The 16359-nt window shown below is 42.0% G+C and overlaps 2 protein-coding genes across 2 annotated transcripts; both read right to left on the bottom strand.

Annotated features, from left to right (window-relative positions):
• Window positions 1-239: 239 nt before the first annotated feature.
• On the bottom strand, window positions 240-5034 carry loxa (lysyl oxidase a). The gene is made up of 7 exons (XM_034546794.1): window positions 4186-5034; window positions 3839-3947; window positions 3090-3227; window positions 1815-1971; window positions 1079-1174; window positions 791-906; window positions 240-694 (listed from the first exon to the last, which is right to left on the bottom strand). Exons 1-7 carry the CDS (start codon window positions 4847-4849, stop codon window positions 688-690), a joined length of 1287 nt encoding a protein of 428 aa, XP_034402685.1. The 5' UTR covers window positions 4850-5034; the 3' UTR covers window positions 240-687.
• A 5415-nt stretch (window positions 5035-10449) lies between these two features.
• On the bottom strand, window positions 10450-16138 carry mpx (myeloid-specific peroxidase). Its single transcript, XM_034546619.1, has 16 exons — window positions 16065-16138; window positions 15865-15930; window positions 15643-15730; window positions 15251-15426; window positions 14991-15123; window positions 14392-14521; window positions 14094-14300; window positions 13641-14004; window positions 12922-13082; window positions 12552-12810; window positions 12298-12468; window positions 11962-12199; window positions 11659-11867; window positions 11464-11501; window positions 11167-11253; window positions 10450-10566 (listed from the first exon to the last, which is right to left on the bottom strand). The coding sequence occupies exons 2-16, from the start codon at window positions 15926-15928 to the stop codon at window positions 10558-10560; spliced, it is 2334 nt and encodes a 777-aa protein (XP_034402510.1). The 5' UTR covers window positions 15929-15930; window positions 16065-16138; the 3' UTR covers window positions 10450-10557.
• Between the last annotated feature and the right edge of the window lie 221 nt (window positions 16139-16359).

Here is a 16359-nt window from a genome sequence, read left to right as displayed (position 1 = left end):
GATGGGCCATTTCTATATTTTCTGACATTTGATCAACTAAACAATTAATGGATTCATCAAAAAATCATCATAATGTGTAAAGAAAATAATCAGAAGAAAATCAGCCATTTAAACCGTTTGTACTCACCATTTTTATATATGGTGATTGTGTGCGTGTGTGTGTGTGTGTGTGTGTGTGTGTGTGTGTGTGGCAAAGACAATAAGACAAAGGCAAGACAGGGGAGTCACCTCAATCTGTTCAGACAAAAAAGTTTTAATTAACTTAGTTTCAACAAAATCTTTTGTCGTAAAGAGTTTCTTTCATTGCATATAAATATAACAATTACATTTCCTTTACAGCTTGTTCATTTTAAAATTGTGATACGATTGTAATGTATTTTATTCTTTGACTATCCTCCAAGTGGTATAAAACACAAGTATACAGTACAATGCAATATAATTAAGAAATTAAAATTATTCTCATGAAAAGATGAGATAACAACAGTATGGAGAAAAACAAGCAAAAACGAATTCAACATTATCCGTCACCTTGGCGTCAGAGGATTCTTACCTTTTCTTTCTAACTTGGGAGTGTTTAACAATTTAAAATGTATTCATCACAAGTGTACATGTATTTCATGATGCTTTCATATGCAGTCCTCTGCCTTGTTATTTACAGAACATCTTTGCTGAGTTCCTGTGAATGATCTAATACCTGAGGGAAGTATTAAAAAAAAAACACACCGTGAGGATTGATAGACAATGCAAGAAATGTCAAAGAAACATGTGTCCCTCAAAACATGATACTCACGATGACATGCGACAACCTGACACATAGGCGTAGTTGCCAGTGTAGCGAACGTCACAGCGCACAACGTTGTTGCTGTAGTCTGATTCTGGTACATGATATTGGGGATTTACACTGATCTGTGGGGAACAACATACACTCAAAGTATAAGAATCAATAACAAAGAAACAAAGCTAAATAAACAGCATGGACTCGAATTATGGAGGCAATGGGATTCCACACAAGTAGCTCTTTGAAAAGGGTTTAGTGTCCGACGAGGAAGATATATGTTGTCTGGTATTTCTAACAAACCTTGAGGATATAGTTTCCAGGTTTCACATCTGTGATGTCGATCCACTGGCAGTCGATGTCTGCGTTGTAGGTATCATAACATCCTGGGCTCAGGCCCTGCACAGTGGACAGAATCCACATACAACACGATATATAAACAAACACACGTCTTATGAAACAATATACGGCTATTATATTGTTACATAGAGAACTGTAACAAAGGTGTTAATGTTTTATTGCAGTATGATATCGAATGTTAAGACATGTTATGATGAAAAAAGAAAAGTAATTAGAAGAAGAAAGAGAATAAAAATCTGCCAGGCAAAATAAAGACAGGAGGTTGGAAAAATAAATAATTTGCCAAACAAGTGATCAGACGTTCAGGCAGGTGGGATCGTCTGACAGGAGAAACAGGAAATCAATAAATCACCACTGGCTCATACAAAAAGGAAATACTAAAAGACAGCTGTCTTAGTATAAGAGCACTTGTTTTTCTTAGTTCCACTTTAAAGAAATGCTCTAACCAATTTTATTTCATTATAAAGTCATTATCTTATATTTCGGTCTGAACCCAAATTAAACTAACTCATTATAGTGTTATTAGTTATCTATTTTCTCCAACCACTATAATTCAATTGCTCTTGTTTACTAAAGACATTTTGACATGTCACAATAGGAAAAGCAGTAGTAAATGACCAAATTATTGATGGCCAAATTCCATACGTTTCTTTATGTATTTATCAGGTATAATTGAGACCTGGGTATGTGAGGTGCAGGCAAATCGCCTGTAATAGCCGTAGTCACAGGAAGTGTCCTCCAGGCAAAAGCTGGCTTTGTGGCCTTCGGCCACCGAGTGGTGAGAGGAGGCATCCAGCAGGTCGTAGTGGCTGAACTCATCCATGCTGTGGAAGTGCCTGTGGATCAGCAGCAGCAGTGTTCAACAACTCCGGCAGTTTTTTATCTCCACTAAGGGAGTTCTAAAACAATCTGGGACTTAGTAAAATAACCAGACACTGTTTGACATGTGGAGACCGTCTTGTTCCTGAGCTACATTTACATAGTTACTGATTATCATGAAATATATATGTTGTTGGACGCTCACTCAAATGACTGCAAGTCTCTGTGACTGCAAACATCACAGTAGTTATGATGTACATGTAGCACCACAGTGTATCTGAATTAGCTTTCACTCTATTATCTCAAAGTCAGTTTGTTTAATGAGACAAAACAGTCTGGACTTTAACACAAATTGACTTTCAAAACACTGACAAAAATCTATACAGTCTACAATAACAGTGTATTGGATCTTTGCCAAATGTGCTCCATTTTGGGGATAAGCACAGTGGCCTGGTTGTTTCACAACATAACTATGGACTGAGGTAGTTTCTGATGGATCAAAGAAAACTGGCACTTTCCCAAAAGCTCAATAAAGGAACAAACACACCAGCGGTTTTCCTTTTATGCTCATTATCCTCATCACATAACTCTATTTTACAATGTCTGGCTTTGCAACTGTATGTTAACTGAATTATGAGGTCATGTGAAGTTCAGTCACATCATCTTTTGAACGTCTAAAGCGAGTTTTACTGCCTTAATGGAGAGATTTTAAATATTTTAAATGACATTTTTAAAAGCCTAACAATGTTAAGAGGACAATTCTGATATCAAAATCTCAGCAAAGTTATACAACACCCAGCTGTGGTTCAACAAGGGGTGCCATACCCAAAACACAGACTGGACAAAACAAATAGTGTAGTGACAAATATCTTGGAAACCACTGATGTGTTGAATAAATTAAAACAACTACATAAAGTTACAATGTGTGAAGAAAAAGTTATGTCTCCAATTGAAACTCTAAATAATATTTAAATGTTCTGATTCAGATCCAGATCTGGTTAATGTTTTCATCCATTACATCTTCATGAATGCATCTAATTGATGTCAGCTTCTTGGCCAGTGAGAACAAATGGTACAAGATAGACTTTCTGTGTGTGATGGTGAGGCGACAGCACTGACATGACCTTATACTCACTGGTGACAGCTGTGCCACTCCCAGGTGTAACGTGGCCTGCTGGGGAGGAAGTCCGCCGTCCCTTGGTTCTTGACTCTCTGGGGAAACCTCAGCAGCATACGGGTGTCATAGTCTCTAACGCTGGCTGTATATGCTGAGCTGCAGGCACAAAGCAACGGTAGAGCATAAGTTTGCAGAAAGAAAAGGTCATATATGGACACGATTACATCACTAAGATTGTTTTTCCTGCTTGTACAACAAATCCCCCCCCCCCCCCCCCCCCCCCACTCCTCTCTGAGCGGAGCAGATTCTCAGTGTCTGAGTGAAGGCAGTCAGTGTGTAAATGGTGGGTGGAAAAATTATTTGGAGGGATGAGGGTTGTTTCTTAGTTTTCTATAATGTGTTTACCATTCAGCCTCGGGGCAAACTATGATTATACTTTACAGAAATCCACCACTCCACCCGTTTAATTCGGTTAATTTGACCTCATCTCCTGTTCCTCTGTGCAGCACTCACCCACAAACACTTCAGGCGGTTGTTATGGCTCAAAGCTCTGTGAATCACACTCTTGGGGACTTGTTTTTGTTCCTCCCTGTGGATACGTCCTGACAGCAGAACTACAGACCTACAGTCCGGACAGAAGACCTACAGACCTACAGACCTACAGTCCTGACAGCAGAACTACAGACCTACAGTCCGGACAGCAGAACTACAGACCTACAGTCCGGACAGCAGAACTACAGACCTACAGTCCTGACCAGCAGACCTACCTCGACAAACAGTTCTCCTCAGCTGCACATCTCAGGTTGTACATTGGGACTCTCTGGACATAAGCAGAGGATTGAATGTAGTAGGCATCAGGTACTAGATCCGGCAGACCTAAAACAACAAACAACATTATAATACTGACAATATATGACGGTTCATAACACACGAATCAATCAGTAAATTAATATGTCTCCTACAGACAAACACAGTAACAGATGGCAAATAGATCGACAAATGCAGAAATGTTGAACCAAGACAGACAATTGATAGCTAGACCGGGAGCATTTAAACACCCCTTTATTCGTCATATCTATTCTCATTAATGTGGTTTTGAGAACCCAACTCTTACCATACTGATGATACCTTGTGCCATATCCGGGTCTCGATCTCCGGCTCGGTCTGTCGTAAACGTCATAATGATTGTAATAAGGGTTATCACTATCACTGGACTTGTAGGGGTCGTAGGGATCATCACCGACCATCATGTCTTCTCTCCGGGGCGGAGGCGGACTGACAGTGACCTTTTCCTGGGTCGCATTGCTGTTCTTCTGCGTCTCCGTGCGCTCACCGACACGGTCAGTGTGACGCTGGCGGTGCTCTTGCCCTCTCACGAGTCTTTGGAGCGGAGACGGGAGCCCGCGGGCTCTGTGCAGATCGGACGCCGGCCGGGGAGGCTGCTGCTGCTGCTGCTGCTGCTGCTGCTGGAGCACTCGTTGGTTCGTGGTGTCCGGATGTCTCACGTCCGCATCACGAATGATGGTGACTGGTCGGGCCTGCACTTGCTCCTGGGATGCGCCCCTGCGCCTCGGTGGCTGATACTCCGAGCCCTGGCTTAAAATGCTAAAAACCTTGCCGTTGTGTGACCACTGTAGTGTCTGCCGGAGAGCTACACTTTGGCTATTTCCTTGTTGGGTCCCTGAATTGGTCTGAGACTGGACAGCTTGCAGGAGGAAAACCAAAAAATAGACGCAGGCATATGCGTAAAGTGGCGTGCCAAATATGCGTAATCCCATTATGAACTCAATTAAAGGAGATTTAATGTGACACAGCGAGTATTTTAAATGAGCTGGGTCGCCCTTGTCTTTGACCTAAATATCCTTCATGAATATTTTAAGGATATTCATTGAGAAGAGAGGAAAAGCTAAGTTTAAATGTATCCGTGTAAACTCATATCGCTCTGCTCCTGTAGCCTGCAGTGAGATGATGAGGAGGAGGAGAAGTTAGAGGAGCAGGAGGAGGAGGTGGAGGAGGAGGAGGAGTTCAGCATTTGTCGTTACTGAATCTGGTGCTGCTGCTCACCACTGACTGGATACGGGATGTGTGATCATTCCCAGCGCATTCCCAAGTGTGTTTGATAACTGTCCGGTCTGTCTCGTTTAAAGATGGTTAATGTGTGTCAGTAAGAGGCAGTGCAACTTATTTTCTTCCTCAAAATGAAATGATGCTATAATCATATCAGATCAAAAACAGATGCAAACCCTCTTCCTACTTCATTAGGACTGGGTTTCATAAGAATAAGACCACCCATTTTCAGGAACTACTGTGTCCTAATTTTGTCTTTGCCAAATCAACAGAAGGTCATGATAAATAGCTCTTTCCTTGACTGTTGGATGAACTCCCAACCTTATTGCAACCGACTCTACCAGAAGTCTCTACACTCCACTTTCTCATTGGAGGATTTCACCAACTCTAAACATTACTCTTGGATGGCCCTGCAACATTTACATTTTCTTCTGGGAAACTATTTGCCACAACCTCCCCTCACCCAATCCTGTCTGTGTTGAGCTTAGCTGACAACGTAAAAGATTAATCATGTGCATCCCATAGTAATCTTCTATTAAGTCATAATTAGTCTACTCTGAGCAATAAACAAAATGAGACTGAGGTGATAGTTGATATCTGCATTACTGCGTCAGGTGACCCCACACTCATAAATCTAGTTAATTTGCTGCATCCTAGTCAAATCACCGCCCTGTTGTTAACACCAGAGGTATAATGCATAGTTTGGGAAACTTAATCCAGGGTTTCCATTTTCCTCTGTTTATCAAACAAAAAATATTTGTAGCATCTACACAACTGGAGGGCTGCTGCTAAACCACAGCGAGTGCTCAAAAGGATTTTGACAGTTTCTCAAATCACAACGTTTTTTGAGAGTTATAGACTCGAAACCAAAACATTTGGATTATATGAGAAGAAGCTTTTTGGCACAATATGAGATTAATTATGAGCTATGTATCTTTAAATTGCAAGCAACAAAATAATGATCAAACAACATACAGATCCCTTGTGATAACAGGTCAATCACAGTGTCCTAAATCCCGACACTAGGGGCTTAGTGCTGACTATGAAATGCTTGTCAGATGGTTGAACAGCATCTTTGCTCATCCCACTGGTTACTCACCAAAATGTGTGTCTCATTGAGATCTAACAAACACATTTCCATTTCCTCATAAAATAAAAACAAAGCCAAACAGGGGCCCTCTCATAAAAGTGTTGCTCCATAACACGGGACAATAACTCTGGAGGGTACCTTTTAACTTCAATTGTTGCATATTTAGATTAAACTTGAGTAATAAAAACACAGTGTGGTGGTGATGTGTACATCAACCCGAGCGATTCCAGTGCAAACTGGTTCTGCCCAAACAGTAGCTGAGAAAGAGACCAAGAACCAAAGTTGGACCAAAAATACTTTCTGGTCTCAGAATGGGTTAAATTGAATGGTAAACTGATTATATCATGCTGTACTTTACAGTTCAACAAGTTGCATTGTTCTTGGATAACGAGGGTGCATTTCATCTCACTTTCATGTGACGTTACATTTCAGCTTGTGCATGAGGGCCAATCAGAGTGGAGTGATATGATCTCCTGAAAATGTGTCCTCCCTGCACACTTATATGAGCTGTTTGAAATGATTAAGACACAGGATTCCAATGGCTCACTGTTCCAAATGAAGATGCTTTTGTGAAACTTGGTTTCACAAGATAGTATTAAAAAATGAAAAGGGTCATGAGCTATGAATCTAGCTGCTCTTTTGTAAAGGTTTCCTCTTTTGTCTTCAGGGAAGCAGTTTTATTTTCATCCAGAGAGGATTTGTTTCCACACAGATGCTCCTTATTTTTAGCCAACATTTGATTGTGTGTTTGCTTGGAGATGACTAAGATACACTTCTCTCAATCTGCCTACAGAGAGTGAAAACTATGTGTTTGTGGGTTTCCTCCTGTCTCTGGAACACCAGACGGTTAGAACCAGCTGCACCGGGTCACCAATGTTTTTCTCTCGTAATTCATTGAACTTTCTCCATGCAAAGTTCTTCTTCTCTCCAGCGAGGGCAGCACAGTGTTTCCCCCACAAAGCTCAAGAGACACATCTGCAAAGAATTAGCCAAGTTCTTTTGTCCACGTAGCTGGAATTCACCCCCATTCCTGTTTTGTTTTTGGCACTGGGCCATGTTAAACAAATTTGAATATATTCAGGTCTGGGTTGCAGAATACGTAAGGAAAATAGTGTCAAGACCTCCTGCGTAAGAGACGTCATTGAATAAAGAAGGAAGAAAAGATCTCCTTCCTTTCATGATGCTAAATGTACCATAAAACCAACACCAATTATTCAGTGCCATCACAGTCAACATCTGGCAGACATTTGCCACATTAACAGCAGCCACCCTCTATATTTAAGGCATATTTTATTGAAATGTGCTCTTGCATGTAATATAAAACCCACATTGCTGCAGTTTTAGTGGCTTTGTTTTCTCAAACGAGGGCTGTTAGAAATCCAGCTTCAGAAGTATCAATCTGAAAAAAGGATTGTTTTCTCCAGTTTTGATCATCTCCCCCATATAAATATACATTTTCATGTCATCCTTTTGACCTCATCACAGTTAAACTACCCATATCTCTCAAAACATCCAGAACAAGCATCAGAATCCTCTACCTAAACCCCACAACGCTATCTCATTACATCCATGCTTCTGTTAATTGACATCTTTTTACACATTCATTTTGTTCCAGCAGATCTTACCGTCTACCCACTAGAAAAGTTCAGCCTACACAAACAAGCTCAGGTTCATCTCAGTGCAAATCTCTACGACAGAAAAAGACAATTCTGATATTTTCTTCCTCATAAATACTGGGTTTCCATTACATGTGGAGCACCAAACTCGGGTTTGCACCACACACACACTCAGCCACCACACACGCACACAGTCTGGTGGACTACGTGGCACTCTGCACAAGCACTGTCGATTCTGCAGCCAGAAGGAGGAGCGCTTTATCAAAACACATCCAAGAAAACTTTACATTGTGCAATAATTCATGCACATGTATGTCCTCCCATTCCACGATCAGAGAAGCGGGTATACATCACAAGTAATCCAGTGAGAAAGAGACTTATTTGCTCCTCTTGGACTTGTGATATTGTATGAGTCATTCTCTGCAGGGATTTATGTGGCTCTCTATTTCCTAAGAAAATAACAAACTTAACTGCAGGGATTACTTTCTGATATAAAATGGAAAAGTTACCATGTGACATGATGATGATTTTCAGTCAAATTCAGATTTTCTTGGCCACTTAGTGGCAGTGGAAACAAGCTGTGAACACATGGACAATGTATTACTATTTAAAGGAATAGTTTGACCTTTGGGGAAATATGCTCCTTTTTGAGTTAGATAAGAAGAATGAAAACATTCTCACACTCATGTCTGTCTGGTAAAAATGGATCTATAGCCAGCAGCTTCTTCGCCTAGCACAACGACTGGAAGCAAGGGCAAACAACTAGCCTTGGTAGGTCAGAAGGTAAAAAGGTTTTAAAAGAATTTACATATTCCATCTCTTTCCTAATATATTTGTTGGCCAGTAACAGTAATGTCCTGAAGTCTCAGAGCCAAGAAATAGTCCGGTGCATCCCTGTAAAAAAACGTCTCACGATTCACTCATGATGTTTTTGTTTAGTAGTGAGCGTTAGAGATGCTGCTCGGAGAGAGGCGAGCTGTAGCTTTATATTTAACCGAGAGCATTATCAATCTCAGTGACTAACACTGTCGCCTCTCAGCGAGGTCACAAGTTAAAATCTTAGCACAGAAACGTCCTGTATAAAGTTTGCGTGTTCACCTCCAGTTTCCTATCGCAGTGTAAACACATGCAGGCCAGGTGGGCGAGAGAATTTACAATGAGCCAACCGCAGATGTAAATGCGAGTGTGTTAGTTTGTCTACCTTCCCCATAGCCAGCTCATGGTGGGGAGGTTCTGGCCTCCAGTGACCAACAAAGTTAAAATGGTGAAGACGATCAACAAAGGAATCAATGTCTTTTCCCCACATCTGATGAATAAAATGTGACATTTTGGAGATGAAGGTAAGTATGTCAGTTTTTCACGCAGCCACAGAAATAGACTACGGGAACATTTGTATATTTGTATATAAATCGTCTCTTGACTAAAACGCATTGGGTTGTGTTCAAATGCAGGACGGTTGCTCAACAATTAACTAAAGAGATGAAAAAAAGAACAACTGCAACTTCGATGGAAATATATTTTCAGATGCAGTGCTTTCAAGGCCTTGTTGTCAGATTGAAGCGGTTATGCGTCACACATTTACACAAAAAGAATGACGGCTCCATCTACAGGAGACACTCGGAAAGTTAAAATGATGATTGCATTTTGGCCTCTGTTGTCCCATTTCAATAACTAAAGTCAATATTAAAATTAAACTAACGGAGCTGTTTTAAGTTTAAATATATTCTGTGATGTATCCCAGCTTGATATTTCTTTTAGCATCATCTCCGCAGAATCTTTTCATTTGACAAACATGCAATTCCTAGATTTTGAAATATTTCTATGAAAGAATTCCTGATGTCTCAGAAATATGACCACATGAACACTAATTTATTTAGTTTCTATAGTTTATTCATAGAACGGAAAAAACAACAGATACATTTTCAGTAAAAAAAATTAAAAAGCCACACAGAAAAGCACAACACACATTTCAAGGTATGCTTACATTTGATCAGTGCCAAATATTTTCATAACTGGCTAAATTGTGGACCAATAGACTGAATGATGTAACAGAGTTGATGAGATTAGCTGTAACAAATTTCATGTTCATTCGGCAAATATTTGTTAATTTGTCAGAAAAATTTAAAAAAGCGTGTACAGTTGTATGATGTGTCCGGTACAAAAAAAACAAAGGAAATGACTAATAATAGATATTTGATATGATTAATGGAAAACCAGATCCTGAAGCAGACAACACTGGTGCATTAAAGGGTAGAGGTTCAGTCTGGAGAGTGTTTGTGTCACGTTCGGTCTGGAAAGAGCATGTGTCCCGAGAAGTAGCTTTTGGTGCTCAGGCCGGTGGTCCCGCTGCTGGCCTCCAGCCACACTTTGTCTCCCGCCTCCAGCTGGAGCAACGTGTCACCTGAAGACAGGTGGTTACCTCCCTGATAAACCTTAAAACCGCGCAGCGCCAGCTTGGAATTAACCTTCAGGTCCACATCTCCCACACGGACAATGGAAATGCTGAGAAAGCTGAACTGATAGACACCGGGGATGACGCATGTAAACAGGCCCGTATTGGTGCTGTAAAGGTTCTGCTTGTTGTAGAGGACTTGGTGGAAATGAATGATTTTCTCTGAGGATGGGTTGTAATCACCCAGAAGGACAGAAAATGCAGATTGGGGCTGTGTAGCATTGGAGTTGAGTATTAGCTTTCCAGGAGGGCCTGGTGGTCCTATTGGACCTGCAGAGGAACAAAGGTATAGATTACATATTGCCTTTGAATCTACTAATAAAAATACATTTTTGATCTGGTGCTACATTATGAATTATTCAGTGGATGAAAGTAAAGCGCACACATAATATACTTGAGAATAGTTTGTTCTGCTACTCCACTACATTTTAGTTGTTGGTGTCGACTACATAGTTATTTTGAATATCATCGTTATACAACATGATCATCTTCTAAAACATGTCGCATTGTTCAAGTTAAAGAAATCTCTTTCATGAAATCCTCATGAAAAAAAGGGTTTTCTTTTTTTAAATGAAAGATAGGTGGACAATAATGACACAATAATACATCTAAAGGACCTGATTGTACAGTGTAAGTTAAATAAATTGGGGAAGGATAAAAGATGGGCGTACTGTAAGAGAGTATTATAAGATCTGTACATGACGTATGTTAATGTTCATTTATATTTCATGTACTTCATATGAGTTGACCAGAGCTTGTTTGTTTTATATGTGGGGTAAATGTGTCGTGATGATGGTGTACGTTTCATATAATGTTTCGCACTATCTACCAGCTACAAAAGGTTGAACAGACAATAACTGAATAGATTACCTCGTTGTCCAGGAGGGCCTTGAGCTCCCTGAGGTCCTGCTGATCTGGCTGGTTCTCCTGGTTCTGCTCGTTCATCTGGTTCACAGTCTGTATATCAAGATATAGATGTTGAACTTATTTAGCCTCATAGTTCTAAGATCTGCTCAAAATGTGCTTGTCACGGTCAACCGTGACTGGAGTAAGGAGCACCTTCACCAACAGGACTAAAAGTTAAGTGTCATGATCTGAACGTGAACTTTTGTCTGGCTTCATTGTGCTCTTAAAATGTGGCTACCGCATGTTAGTACGTAAACCAACCTCATTTTGACTGACTTCCTTACAGTTACCACCCGGGCCTGCAAGATCAAACACCACATATAAAGAACCATTTCCATACAAGAAGAAACAAACACACCAGGTTAAAAACAGAATGAAAAATACAGCAGGTGACAAAAGATTGTGAGTTCGGAGTAGAAAGTCATAGTCAGAAAGTTTGGCGCCGTGCTGTTTCACCTGTGCACGCTCTCTCCCTCCAGGCTGAGAGGTTCAGGCTTCGGAGTCTGGAGCAGCGCACGAGCCGGTTCCTGTTAGAGAGGACGCTGAAGGCGTCAGTGGGGACAGACGTGATACCGGTGTTGTCACAGATGATGCTGGATATGGAGGCCCTGGACAGAGCAGATCTCTGAGCCTGGGTGAAGACGCCCGGGTTCTCGTACCACAGCCTGATTTTTCAAACAATAGATTAGTGTCAACAGAGACTGTGTTTGAAATACATGTTTTCTTAGCATCACTTCATGCATCCACACACATACTGACCTGTCCCCCTGGCGGATCCTCTGGAACTGTGTTGCGATGAGGCAGGAGAACAGAGGCCCCACACGGCCGCCACGGACGAACGGCTCCGCCACGCCTCCCATCCAGATGTCGATGTTGTCGGCCGTACCATAGAGCTGCAGCAGCCTGCGAGCCAGGTCGTTGTTGTTCAAGACCTGAGCGAGCTGCGCCTGATTACTGGGCTGAGACAGGCCACATAACTTGCGCCAGGCGTTGTAACCTTGAAGAATAATGAACACGTCAGCAAGGACAGGATGAGGACCATTTAGAAAGAGAAGGAACATTAGAAAAGGCAAACAGTCAGAGTGAAAGTTGTACCAGGCAATCCGTGGTCACGGCCCCTCTCCATGTTGAGAGAGCCCAAGTCCAAAGCCAGATGCATCACAAACTGGAACAGCTTCTCTCTCAGAGCGTCCACCATCATGTGATCCTGAGTGTTCAGTTTAGCAGGACGGCCGATCAAACCCCGGAGCAGGGGGTCAATGCCACCTGGAGAGAACAAATCAAAGTTAGGGCGACAGTTTGAGAAAGAGCGGTTGATAAGTTGCTGCCCGTCTCTTTGTGCAACTCACCCTCAAAGACGACCCTCCAGGGCGTGAAGAAGGCCTTGAACAAGGGGACGCTGGGGAAACGAGGGTCCTCCCTGTAATTTGCATCCAGACGGGCTAAGAATGGCTGGATGGCCAAGTGGGCGAAGCGGTAAGCTGCTGTTGCAAAGACGTTGGAGATGCTGGGGTCCACGTTAGCATTGTAGCCGGGGTAACGGCCGAGCTGTCTGCGCATCGCGTCGACACCCACAATGTGAGGCAGATAGTCCCTGAACACAAACACCTGAGAGAGACAGGGATCTACTTTGAGGAAAAGACAATGGAGTGTATGACACGTGCGTCTGAGCTGTAAAAACAGAGTCATGATTGCTCACTGACTCTCAGGTTTACCCACCTGTGTGTAAGCACCCATGATCTTGCGGGCCTCTTGGTAGAGTGTCTCACTGTCCCATTGAGGGTTTAGTCTCTTCAGTAAACGAGCCAGGCGGTTATGCTCACGCATGAACAGCGTGTGAATGGACGTCAGAGCGATGTTCTCGTCCACGCGGACGTCGCCTTGCAAACAGAAATGTCCACATCAAATAGTGTTCTTTGCTCTTCACATTCATATGTTTGGCACCTCTTTCTATTAGGAGTTTATGAGTAGCAAATAGTGGATTCATTCATGATTAAATAATTATTTATTAATGCTTTATACATCAGCAATCAGACATGACTAAGAACATTTGAGTTGCTTTTCTTTTTTGTTTGCTTAGAAAAAAAATCACCACTGGATTGAAAATAAACGGCCAAATTGTTAAAATGCACATTTGACGGTATTTGTAGTGAACAATTACATTTAAATTGTGGATGAACATGTATGACTGCAGGCCTGAAGTCATGAAGTGACAAAACAGGTTTCTGTATGAGCAACTTGTTTTCTAATCAGCATGCAGTCTGCAGTCATAAATGTTAGTAGAGGGTCATTGTTTTCTCAAGATAATTCATCGGTTTCTCACACCATAGCAACCCCAAATGCTGATTACAACATCTACAGCGTGTTACTGATCTTTTAAATGATTAATATACTATTCATGAAGCTGATAGTTACAGTGAACTTGTAAGACCACTAACCTGCAATGAAACAGGGCACCTCTCGGACGGTGGTGTCGTTGGTGATTCTTTTGCGGGTGGCACACATGTTGGCCTGGAGGGGGTTAAAGGGCAGCAGCTCACGGCTGTTGTCCCTGAACTCTGTATTCACACGCAGGAGGCCGCCATCATTTTCGAGGTCGCGAAGAAACAGGGCAAGCTTCTCATCAGAGCCGTAGACTTGGCCGAGATCCAGGAAGGCTGTCAGGGCGTTGATCTGCTCCCTCTTGTTGGGCTCTCCACCAAAGTTGTAGGCAGAGTTTCCCGTCCCGCAAACAGGCGCGGATCTGAATGCAGGGATGCAGCTGTCTGGGCCCGAGGGCAAGCGGGGGTCGCCCAGAGGAATCTGTTTGTAGGAAAAAGACCAATGTTTATGGAGGCAATCTTTTAGCGAATGCAACATCGCTGTGCTTGGGTTTGGGTTTTCACACGAACCGCGATGGGGATGCACGGCTCAGTTCTATCACAGCTCTCGTCACAGTTGATCCCATTGCTGAAGGACCGGATGCTGGGGGAGAAGGGCGTGAAGGTGAGATCGTGGTCGTTCCACTGACCAAACAGGGTCACCATGTGAGTGTATTCTGTGTCGTTGACGACGCCTGCGTCTGTTGTGTTTAGGATGTTGTTGGACACCTGTCGCACCTGAGAGTGGAGTAGAGCAGTTTTGTTTTAGTTTTAAATCAGCGTTTACGCATATTAGTCAAAGCATTTGTCTGAGATTTCCAGATTGTACCAATGGGAGCATGAAGTTGTTGAACGTTCGGTTTTTGTTCCAGCCTCTTGGTTGAGAGATGCCGTCTTCATATTCGGCAGGTAGCCAGCGGCTGAAGGGGGTGTTTGAGGCTCCGCGGCGAGGGTCATTCCTAAAAGCCAACGAGGAGACATGTTTGGAAACGCTGCTTGAAAAATCCCAGGGAAGTGAACACATCTTCTGCGGTGTACCACCCAAGATGTACAGGTGTATTTCACAAGCATTTCTTCTGAACGTCAGCAACACTCAATCTCACAGACGATGAACTCATTGCACAGATTCTATTAATTCATCACATTTCGCTACTTGGAACAAAATGCCTTTCTTATTCTAGAATCAAAATAGCCAACCAAAGTTGATAATGAAGACATTTGGTCTCTAGTAAGCTAATTATTATTTTTTTTTAAATGACTTGAATTTGAGGTTTTGTATTATATTTGAAATAATGTTTGCATGCAAAAGTTTATCTATGTTTTGATGTCCAAGATCATGTTAAAAATACAGAAAAAAAAATGCTTCATGAATTTAAAAAGGTGATTTTTCTAAACAGCATATTACGTCACTGGCATGGTTTCTCTTACAGGTTGTTGCAGACGCTGGTGGCTGTGCGATACTCGTTAAGGTTTGGCGTTGTGCGGCATGATGGAAGACTGACCCGAGCCGAACAACCAGATATATCAGCAAGCGTTCTCAGATCCTCTGGGGTAAGCAAATCTAAAAGATGAAAGGCATTTCAAGGATGTGCCAATATTTGTATATTACATTACAAAACAGTTAATATCAGACATTCAGACATTTGTGTGTGTGTCTGTGTGTGCTGTCTTTGCTTGATCTGTCTTACCTGTTGCATTGAGTGAGCGTTTGTGCACATGATGAACCCTCTCGTGCAGCAGACGGAGGGTTTGTGCCATGTAGTCTGCGGATCTCACAGCTGAGCGCGTCTCACCACGAGGCTGCTTGAGGAGACGAAGAGCATCGTGAGGACGCACCATCTCCCTGCGGACTCGTCTCAGACTCCTGGATGGAAAACGTTGCACAGTCAAAAAATGTGGTACGTCCAAATTGTGGTATTTCTTGGGGTTCCCGTACCTTTTTCTAGTTATTACTGAATTACAGTAATAATTGGCTTGCATGACAAATACATAGCTTTTCAGTGTATATTTCTCCTGAATTAATTTGAAAGATAATCTATTTTTACTGTGTGAGATGAAATTATCCATAAAATGAACGTACTCTTCTCTGGAGTACTTGTAGGCATCATCAACGACTTTCTTTGCCTCCTCGAAACACTGCTGAAGGAGAGGGCTGCCAAGATGTTCTCCTGCAAAGAAACAACAAATTCATCAAATTGTTCATCCATTGTGACAAAATGATTTAAAACCTGACCAGTATGTAACACAGACAAATGTCGGTGGTGATTAGAAACATGTTTACAGACTGAGGAACGTCGCCTACCTGCAGGTGTGGAATGGACAGGAATCAGGCAGATGCCCAGCACAAGAAGTGCAGAGAAAAGCATGTCTAAAACAAATAAATTAAAGTCAGCATTCAAACTGAATTCATTGTATTTACCAAAAGTAAAACAATATATTCATTCAGCACCATGTAACATCATACATATCTAAGCATCCAAAACAAAAGGCAAATCTCGTCACCTGTGTCTGTGAAGATTTCCGATACTCTTGGAGATGTGGAGTTTGCGGTGCTGCCATCGTCTTTATATTCAGCTGGAGGGGCGAGGCCTGCATGAAGTGAGGCTCCTGTCAGTAAAGAGAAGTTCCTTCTTCCTCCTCTCTATGTTCAAGGGAATTTCTTAACTCTTATCAATTATTGTCTCATTTGGACAACTTTAATTACCCGTAACACTGGCGGTAGTGATAGTGGTCACAGTAAGGCATTGCAGTGTAATGGCATTATTAGTATTTAAGAATTTTAGTATCAAGCTATTTT

Source organism: Cyclopterus lumpus, chromosome 12 (genome assembly GCF_009769545.1).
Source record: "Cyclopterus lumpus isolate fCycLum1 chromosome 12, fCycLum1.pri, whole genome shotgun sequence".
Taxonomy (NCBI): Eukaryota; Metazoa; Chordata; class Actinopteri; order Perciformes; family Cyclopteridae; genus Cyclopterus; species Cyclopterus lumpus.
This window is presented reverse-complemented; position numbering and strand designations above follow the sequence as displayed.

Bases quoted from the DNA above. Each gene is read 5' to 3' on its own strand.
- loxa (XM_034546794.1), bottom strand. From the start codon at position 4,849: ATGGGATTACGCATATTTGGCACGCCACTTTACGCATATGCCTGCGTC. The intron at 3,948-4,185 runs GTAAGAGTTGGG...TTGTTGTTTTAG, and splicing joins CACAAGGTATCATCAGTATG to GTCTGCCGGATCTAGTACCT. The intron at 1,972-3,089 runs GTGAGTATAAGG...GCTGATCCACAG, and splicing joins GAGTGGCACAGCTGTCACCA to GCACTTCCACAGCATGGATG.
- mpx (XM_034546619.1), bottom strand. From the start codon at position 15,928: ATGCTTTTCTCTGCACTTCTTGTGCTGGGCATCTGCCTGATTCCTGTC. The intron at 14,005-14,093 runs GTTCGTGTGAAA...TCCTACAAACAG, and splicing joins AGCCGTGCATCCCCATCGCG to ATTCCTCTGGGCGACCCCCG. The intron at 12,200-12,297 runs GTACAACTTTCA...TTATTCTTCAAG, and splicing joins CCGTGACCACGGATTGCCTG to GTTACAACGCCTGGCGCAAG.